This window comes from Populus euphratica, unplaced genomic scaffold (assembly GCF_000495115.2).
Source record: "Populus euphratica unplaced genomic scaffold, PopEup_1.0 scaffold565.1, whole genome shotgun sequence".
NCBI lineage: Eukaryota > Viridiplantae > Streptophyta > Magnoliopsida > Malpighiales > Salicaceae > Populus > Populus euphratica.
In genome coordinates this window covers 130,880-141,484 of record NW_011500437.1, presented here as the reverse complement: position 1 = coordinate 141,484, position 10,605 = coordinate 130,880, and the positions used below count along the sequence as shown (strand labels likewise).

General features: G+C 29.7%; 1 protein-coding gene across 1 annotated transcript; it reads left to right on the top strand.

Annotated features, from left to right (window-relative positions):
- The first annotated feature begins 7,171 nt into the window (after positions 1–7,171).
- PSAL (photosystem I subunit l) lies at positions 7,172–8,380 on the top strand. The gene is made up of 2 exons (XM_011011319.1): positions 7,172–7,507; positions 7,719–8,380. The coding sequence occupies exons 1-2, from the start codon at positions 7,349–7,351 to the stop codon at positions 8,208–8,210; spliced, it is 651 nt and encodes a 216-aa protein (XP_011009621.1). The 5' UTR covers positions 7,172–7,348; the 3' UTR covers positions 8,211–8,380.
- The last annotated feature ends 2,225 nt before the right edge of the window (positions 8,381–10,605 follow it).

Below are 10,605 nucleotides of genomic sequence, written 5' to 3'. Positions count from 1 at the left end.
ATGGGAATAAATGCTACATGTTAAAGATATTAAAGGTCTTTAGATATATATGAAGACAAAGTTTGTAGGCATTATAATTGATTTTCTGCAACATCTTACAAAGACTAATCTTCCTTTCTCGAATCTTTTTACACTACTCACATGAAACAAAATATGAGTAAAAATTACCCATGTCAAGTCATCAACCTCAAAAATGACCTCAGTGGTTTGTTTTTTAGATATGTTATTAGCAAACTCATTAACAATGTAAGATCTCATTTATGTGGTTTGTTTCCTACTAAACTCTATATTAGATTCCTTAATCTTTAATTCACCACTTCTTCATGTCTATTTGTTTAAAGATGATAAGCATTGATAAAATCCAATTGAGTTCTCAACTTATTCAATAAAATCTTATATAAGTTGCTTATAAACTTGATATCTTAGTTATAAGTAATGGGCCTCAAAACCCCATATAAAGGAACCATTTTTTAAAAGTAAAGATGAGTAATCTATATAGATCCATGATTTTTCTAAAAGCAAGAAAATAGACTATCTTAGAAAATTTGTTTAATATCACCAAAATAGATTCTTAAACATGTTGGATGCAAGGCAAACCTAACATAAAATTTATGCTAACATCTAACTAATGAGGATCTAGTATGGACAAAGAAATGGGCAAACCAATATTAATGAAAGAACCCTCAGGTCACTCATATGTAATACAACTATTCATAAATTTTAACAATTGACTTGACATCTTAGGCTAATAATAATTAGATGATAATAAGGCCAATATCTTATTAGACTTGAAGTGACCATTATAATATAACTCACAAATAATATTATACTCTATAAAGGAATAATTAAGAATACTCAATTATATAAAACAAAACAAGTAACTATTAACAAACATATAATCACCTCGTTTATCATTAGTAGATGACTCAAAATAAATATATCTAAAGGATATATCTTTTAGGTATAAGTCATGAAAAGTATCAAAACCTACAATCTAGGTGTTCATGGGAAGAATAGGAGTCTATTTAGTGTATCATCTACTTTGCTAACGTTGTTAGATGTTTTCTTAAAGGAAAAAGTGAACTCCTAGAGACAGGACATCCTTTTAACATATCGATGACTCAGCTTATTATACCAATTAATGTATTTCAAGGCCTCATGATTTATAATTAGTATGAACTCTTTGTATAACAAGAAGGGTCGCTAATATTTTAATGACTTAATAATGACATAGAACTTAAAGTTTTACATGGAGTTGTTTTTTTTGAAACTTGTTAGATTTTCACTTAAAAATACCTTGAGATGATTTTTTTGGCTAAGCAAACCTTCAATCTTTAAACTTGAAGCATTATAACTCACCTCAAATAACCTATTAAAGTTAGGAAGAGCTAGGACAAGATGTTCAATAATCTTTTGTTTTACTAATTAAAAGTTGGCTTCCATTTCTTCTGTTAATTAAAAAGTGTGCCTTTTAAAGCAATCTATAATGTGTAATTAAAAAAACTAAAATTATGAATAAACTGCCTATAAAAATAGGCTAACTCATGAAAACTCTTAACATCATAAATGTATTTAAAAGTAGGACACTCCAAAATAACTTCCACCTTAGCTTGATCAATATGCACACAATCAACAAAAACAATAAAACATAAAAAAATAACGGTATTAGTAAAGAACATTCATTTCTTGTCATTTATAAATAGTTTCTCGTACCTTAGTATATCAAAATAGCTTATTAATGCTTTAAATATAATCCAATGATAGGCTATAAATCAAAATATCATCAAAGTAAACCACCATAAATTGGCCCATTAATGGCCCTCAACACATAATGTATGAATCGAATCAAATAGAGATACACAGTGTATTAGATAGTCTAAATGACATTACCATTTCATTAACTAATATTGCATATTAAATGTCATCTTTTACTCATCCTCTATCTTAATCTGAATATGGGGATAACCGTTTCTAAGGTTAGTTTTAGAGAAGACCTTAGAACTAGCTAGCTAATCTAACATGTACATCTAATTATGGTATAAGATACATATACTTTATAGTGATTTAGTAGATGGGTCTACTATTTATACACATATACTATATGACATCTTCTTTCGATACTAGAAGAACTAGGACTATATAGGGACTTATACTTTTCTTAATATGCCCTTTCTCTAACAACTCTATCACTTAACACTACAACTCTTTGGAATCGAGTCTTTATACTAAACTATTTGGTGTTATAGATTTGGCATTAGAGGTAAGCCTTAATTCAACTCTTTTGGTATCAAGTTTGTAAATTCAACCGATACCTCTTAAACCTTTGTAGAATTATCACTATAACAAATTTACTCGAAGGCATCAATTCAAAAATCACTACTTCATTATCTACCTCTTTTAAAAATCAAGATATGGTTAACTAACTCTATTTCTTATTTGGCTTAACCATAAAAAAGTATCCTCTCTTTTATAGGCATTAATATTATACACGGCACCTAGAGGGCAAGCACTTAAGCACCTTTCGATAGTACACCTTAATCTAGGACACGCATTTGCATTCAACCCTTCCATCGATCTGAGCGTGTCACCAGATAGTCGAGTTGAACCTCTTATAGTGCCTTCATCCCCTTCGGTAACCCTACAAGATGAAAACAACAAAGAGTTACACTACCTCACTTGTTGATGCGGATTATGATTCCGATTTCAATATTGATTCAAGCCCAACTCCGCTACCTTGGGTTAAAAGATTTTGGAAGGGACATTCCAGCTGGCTAGATATAAAGTTGTTTTTCGAAAACCTTAAATTAAAAAATCATTTTGAATTCCTTCTCTAAATCCTAATCTTCCACTGCCTTCCTCTGATATATAACCCTCCCTTACCATCTATTGGAGTAGTGTACTATTATGACTGGTCTAACAATAGTTGACATGCATCTATAGACATTACATCACATTAAGCATTACCAAGATACTTATGGCTTAAGAAAGAAAAAAACAAGCATCATTATTTACAATTACCTCACATTCTCTTTTAAATGAAATTAGTTTATTAGGATTAAGGTGGATGCTTATTTTGAGTAATAATTTTTTAACTGCCTCTTTTGATAGCACATTTTCATAGTTGCTAGTGTCAACAATTATGTTGTGTATGTGTGTGTATTTTAAATCATGCACATCATATGAAAGATATTAATGCATAACAAATCTTCACATGAATCATCTTTAAGAGTCAACAATTTTTTTTAGATGACTTAGGTTGAACTGCCATCACATATAAAACCTCTTCATTACCTTATCATCATAAAAATCTCTCTAGTAACTTAACTCTTTTTCTCAGGGATCATTTTTTATTAATATATTAATGTTTGTATGACTTATTACCTTATAAAGCTCATTGGTATGAAGCTCTTGCTCATTACAGTTGTAACATATAATCATAGACCCAAAACCTTGAACTAAAGTTTGCTAAAAAGTGGGTTTAGAATGACTAGTTGACCATTAGTCACTGGTGCACACACCTCTGATATTCTAGTTTACTCAAATGCCTTTATTAACTCATTTAACTTGTTGTTTATTTATGGTTAAAGCTATTTAAACATTTAAAATTATCTATAATGACTAAAAATAAAGAACATCTTATAAGGACTGCTATAACCCATTTAAGTATCGCATTACCAACCATTTTTCTGTTTTTGACAATGTTATTTTTGATTACTAGTTAGTAGAACTCTTTGGTGTACTCATCTATATATATCTCCCCTTGTCGCAATATATGGATTCATCAATATAAGGTCTAAACGAACCTAAAAGGAAGAAAATAATCTTTATCTTAATCTTTATTTCCTTCCAATAATAAATTTTAGATTTTCCTTACCTTTTATGAATTCCTTTTTACTATTCCTATTATAAAGAAGTTTACCCTTTTTAATATGATGGTGATCAACTTACATTTATCTATTCCAAATCTTTTTTGCACTAAAAACTTCATTTTCACTTTATATAACTAATCAATGGATCCCTTAACTTGTAGGATTCCTATAAACTCAAGAAGTTCTACCAAAAACCTAAGTCTTTATGGTATTCAACTCAATTATAAGGCTACCTTCTTCGCTTTAGCTTATAACATGGGTTCTCAAAACTAGATATGAAATTGTCATCTCTCATCTCATGATCTTATAGATCCTGATATGCTAAATGACAAGTTAATTCTATAATCTACCTTTATAAATCCTTAACCACTAGTTTGAGAATGTTTTATTCTTAAAGAGAACCTCCTTTACCAAAAAAAAAAAAAAAGAGTTCCCTTCCACTATAACCAATTCTACTTTATGACCTTTAGCAATGGTTATTTAATAGCATATTTGAAAAACCATTAGGATCCTTGAACTCTAATATTAATCTACATAACTTCAACTAATTAGACTAGGAATCAAAGGATATAAGAAGATAGAAAAAAAAAGGCTAAACAAAAACCTCAGCCATACTCTTAATTTTTTAATAAAAATCTTCTACCAATATAGATATCATAAAAAAGGTTTCACAATAGGTTAAATAATTTATCTCTGACCTTAACTAGAAAGAAAAAAAGAATTCAAATCAAATAAGAATCCAAATCAAATAGGAAAGTTGAAAGCCAAAATCCAAAATTACATATGAAAAAACTAAAACTTCAAAAATAATATCTTTTAAATGTAATTTGGAACCTTCCTAACTCAACTGGTTATAATCAATTGATCCACTATAGAATAGAACTTGCAAAATCTTTTGATAAAATTTGAGCATGATTCAATAGTCAAATCAAAAGTTATGTTTGTTTTTGTTAGATACGTCATTTAACAAGACAAACATCTTTTTTAGGCTTGGACTTGTCCATTTGGTCTATAAATATGTTTTTTAGGCTTTTCATGTGGTCTAATTTCAACATATTCAAATCCTAATATTCATATCTTTTAAAACCATTGGCATCACTTGTTGGACCTTGGTGGACTTCGCAATAGGGATTGAAATGTCTATCATGTAAAATTAGAAGTCACCACATAGTAATTAGAAAAATCCTAGAAATCCTAAAAATTAACAGTGATTCCAGAGATTCAGGTAAGATGTTAATTATTTCTAAAAAAAGAGTGATATTACCCTTACATCATCCTTTCTTATGAAAGGTTACCTTTACCATGCATTTTCTTCTCAAATTATTATTTTTTGATTGCCATTAATTATCCTAGCCTTTGATTTTATTTTTTATTTTTGATTATTTTATGAAAAAAATGATGTTTTTTTATACACTTTTAAAAATGATATCAGTCCCTAAAAATATGAGACTCGTTAAAGATGTTGATGTTAAGTCCTAGAAAGAAATTATCATTGAAATTGCTATAAATAAATGTAACCTGCATTTGATTTTAAAATTTAAACATCAATTTCTTTATAAATAGATGTGTAAAAAATAACACTTATTCCTAAAAAGAGAGGTTACGTTGAAGCTATTAATAACATGCATTAGACCCATACGGATGATAAAAAATAGGTTTTGAACCTGTATTGATGATGCGAGTTGGGTTTTGGACCGAACAATTAACTACGTGAGTCTTAATATAGTTTGGGCTTTAACCTATTTATTTTCATTGGTTTTTTTATATCATTTTTTTTTACAATTTTTATATTTTTTGTTTTATTTTTTTCATTAGATGAGAATATCAAAACAAAAAAATATTCAGATTTTCACAGTGTAAAAAAAAATCAATATATATGAAATTTAAACACACAAAATAACAAAAATATTTATCTAGAGTTTGAAATTGACCTTAAGGTAAAAAACACCAAAAATCACTGGAAAAAACCCTTTGGCCATGCATATGTTATGCATGTGCAACCCACAAAAATAAAAAAAAATTGGGATTTTTTGTATTAGTCTTTATTTTTTTTTTAGATTTTAGCCTCTGCATGTTAAGAAAGTAGAGAGAAAGCAATTGAAAATTAAGAAAGAGAGAGAAATGGCTTAACGGATCATATTTAAGCTATAAAAAAATTAATTGGCCAAAAAAATATTAATCTTAGTGTCAATAAATTCATGTGAGAGAGAGAAGTTCAAGAAATGTGTTTTTTTTTTGTTTCCTTAAAAAATGCTAGAGAAAATATAATGAGTCATATGAAGATTTTTAAAATTTAGTTTGTATTTTGGATTTTAAAGTGATTATAGGTAATTCAGCGTAAAAAATAAGTTTATTGATTAATTTTCTTGAGTGAAAATTAGTTGAAAAATAAGTTTTGGGAGTCCAACACTTAAACCCTAACTCTTTAGCTACCAATGGCAATAGAAGAACCAAATAGAAGATCATATATTTTCTACTAAACAACATGTCACCAATAATATTTATAAAAAAAGTTGAATAATTAACATATTATCCATACATGTATTTTTTATAAAACACAAGTTAGGTGTGCTACTGACTTTCAAGCCCAATCACATTTAGACATTATGCTTTTAGGTGAATATATGAATGTGTCCTTCTAAGCTCAATAGTGCATAACCCATATTTTTAAGGGAATTTTATATTATTTGTTTTTAAAGTTTTTCAAATAATATTATCAAGATTATACTTATAAAATTGTCTTTATTTAAAAAAAAATTTATTATAATAATAAAGACATGTTTTCATTAAAAAAAAAAATTCAAATTCATGAATAAAAAAACAGATTTTTGTTGAAAAATATATTTTTTACTAGAGAATATTGAACATAGAAATCGTTATGGATATTTATTTTAATTACTATAAAATCAAAATATTAGTTAGATCCATAATATATCAATGGATTTTCAATCAGATTCTTCCCTTTAATTTTAGCTAATAAAAATAATAAGAACTTTGCCTTGCAAACATGTGGAACTGAAATGATAAACTAAAAAACCATGTAAAGAGACATAAAACATTTGTATCTTTTTTATATAGTTTGTTCTTATGATTGGGAATCTTTTAGTAAATTCATTTTTCTATATGAAAAGAAAAGGAAGAAAGAAATCACTTGAGAAAACCTTTTTAAGTTTGCCCTAACTTTTTCATTCATTGATTTTTTTTCTTTTCTTTTTCTAAAAAGAAATCTCCTTAGCCTCACCATGTCAACACGTTTTGCAATTGTAGATAGGGCTATGGATAAGGTTACAAATGAAATCCCTCCAATGGACATTGAACAAGTTTGACACCTCACCAATAACAGCCACAAGTTTGCAAGCAATGGATACTCTTCTAGCTTAACTCAAGAGAATCAGACACCTTCCTTCCTCGTGTTGCTTACATATTTGGACACTCTATACTCCAAGCTGTTTTGACAAAAGAAAAAAGAAGGCAGTCAAATGGCCACTACTGCTTCTCCAATGGCCAGCCAGCTCAAAAGCAGCCTTGCCTCATCTCTAGGAAGGAGGCTTGTCATCCCCAGAGGCATTTCTGGAGCTCCATTTAGAGTTTCGCCCAACAAGAGAAGCTTCACTGTCAAAGCCGTTCAAGCAGACAAGGTAAGAAGTATTCTTTTCTCCTGCCTGCCTTTTCTTGTTGGCCATGTCTAGCTAGTACAATTGTTGTTTAGATGCTCCGAGCACAACCAGTTAGTTACTGACCATGTACTTCTGTTATTTCAAAAGTTATAACTTGTAGTGGAAAATTGAAATGGATAAAAAGGGCTCATGTGAAATGATAATAAGGACATCCTTTGTTCAAATCTTGCAGCCAACTTACCAAGTGATTCAACCAATCAATGGCGATCCCTTCATTGGAAGTCTTGAGACTCCCGTTACATCAAGCCCGCTGATTGCATGGTACCTGTCCAACCTGCCCGCCTACAGGACAGCAGTCAGTCCACTTCTCCGCGGAATCGAGGTGGGGCTGGCCCATGGCTTCCTCCTTGTAGGTCCATTTGTCAAGGCTGGTCCACTGAGGAACACAGAGTATGCAGGTGCTGCTGGATCTTTGGCTGCAGGTGGTCTGATTGTAATCCTAAGCATTTGCTTGACCATGTATGGAGCTGCATCCTTCGCTGAAGGAGAGCCATCTATTGCCCCAAGTCTAACCTTGACTGGAAGGAAGAAGGTGCCTGACCAGTTGCAAACTGCAGATGGCTGGGCCAAGTTCACTGGAGGATTCTTCTTTGGTGGGATTTCTGGTGTCACCTGGGCATTTTTCCTTCTCTATGTCATTAACCTTCCTTACTATGTTAAGTAGAGAACATCTACATTTTCCTTTGTTTGTTGCAACTCTCTCTGTCAATGTATATTTACTTATTTGGGATGGTCATTTGCAAATGGAAACTGCAGTATGTATGTCTCGGTGAACATCAATGTTTGATCAAGAAATTGGAATTGTTTGCTTGTTGCATGTATTTAACCATTTAAGCATTTGCTACGAACTCTACTACTACTACTCATGCACTCTCTTTTAAAAGCAACACATTCGTTTACAAATTCCACCCACTGTGATCTTCAAGCTTGAGGGTCGTTGTCCTCTCACATATTTTCTTCTCTTTCGGTTCTTATTTCTCGTCAAAGATATGTGACGTTGAGGTCATGAAATTAATGGGGATTTACATTTACACGAGGTAGAGAAAATGAAAAAGAATACTAAAAGCAAGGGATTGTAGGAACCATGTTTTAACCTGAAAAATCCAAACACAAATTTCAGCGCAAACCTAACCCAACTAACTTGGATATTTTTAAAAAAAGTTTTTTGAAATTTGTTTTTCTCTCTTTTTGTTCTTTTGCTATATACTCCCTAGAGTACCATACATCAATGTAAAAGATTAAGGAGAATCTGTTATTAGACTAGATATTTTTGTTGTTATTTTCCGAGTTCGAGGAACTATTGCTGTAGAATTTATAATAGCATTCAAGGTTAAACATGACTCCTAGAGAGTTACCAAAATACAAAGAGAATGAAAGGAAAAGAGAAGAGATTTCAACTATATTCTATGGTGACTTCCTCTAAAAAATACCAAGAATTTCAGTTTAAACTTAAGCTTAGAATTTGAGAAAGGTTGAAGGATTTAAAGGCTTCAATTATTGAATATTTTAGAGTGTTAGTTGATTTAAAACAAATTAATTAGATATCTATAATTTAAGGCTTCGAAGAACATATTATGTTTTTATAAAATCTACACACTTGAGGACTGACAAATTAAAATTTTAGAAATCCTAATCAACCAACCGACTAGGTGGTCTAAACTAGCTGATCAGTTGACTTATGGTAATGGTCAACTAGTTAACCAAACAATAAGGGTTAATTAAATCTGTTAGGTTTGATTAGTTTGAGTTATGTTCGAGATCGATCACGTGAATGAACTCAACTTTATAATTACATTTTGATCTCTAAACTTAGAGTTTTAATCTTTTATGTTACTTTGCTTTAAGTTGTTTTTTAGTGTTTTCCGTATCCATTATAAGTTTTGTTGACGTTTCTCCTAACGATTTTCAGTAGTCTCTAGTTCTGCATCCTCTTGTCTTTTGCTTTTGTTTTCTAGATGAATAAAAAAATCTTTAATATACATGTAATATAAATAATATATGTATATTGATTATATGATGAGTACAATTGATAAGTTCTTGAATGTTTATATATGTTGCTTTATTATCTGAGTACTTATTTATTTTTGAATTTATACTCATATTCTGTTGAATTAAATTCTATTTGATATGATGTTCGTTTGCTTTTATAATTATACAAATATCTATTATATCTTGTTATAGGATTTGTTAATAACTCCACACAAATATAACGTAGTTAATCTATGTGTACATATTATTTTGTATAACTAACTGATGAAAAAGGTACCATCCTGTGACAACTGATCCTCCCATAGTAGTCACTTTTGAGTATCATCTGGTTACATATTGGTATTATCTGATCTCTAACATGTATTTCATTATTTTATGTTAATATGCTTAGTGTGTGTATTTGTATCGAGATATATACGACTTACAAATTATTAATATCTAAGATGTGTATTAAATGATATTTCCTCACTTGGTTGGACTTGCCCTTCATTTTAATATTATTTCAGGTTTTTAGTTTTCATTAACAAGTCGATATTTGATTGAGAATTCCTGCTACTTTGTTTGTTGGTATGCTTTGCTTGCTTCCGCAAGGCTATTTATTTTTTTAGTTTTTAATTCAATGTCTTTAACACTCCACTATTATACTCTTTTATTTAAGTTCAGAATTTGATAATATAATAAGTATTATAAATATTTGTTTTTGTTCTATTTGTTGATAAAGAGTTTTGAAGTATCATTTGATTTTATTATTTGAAAAATATTATTTATCGAAAGATTATGAAATATTATAAAATTTTTAAATAATTTATTTTTGATATGTATATCCTGAAACTTAGTATAAATAAAATATTTTTATGACATCATTTTTATTTTGCTGTTCATTATATTCGGGATTTGAATCGTGAGAAGAATAGTGATAAATTTTTATAACTTGAGCATTAATACCAAGCAGAAACCTAAACAAACCCAGGAAAAAGAGAAGAGCAAACATTTACTATAGCTTGAAGTTATAAAACCTTGTATGGCTAAGTGGGAAATGCTGAAAATCACAACAACTGAAGCAGTAAAAG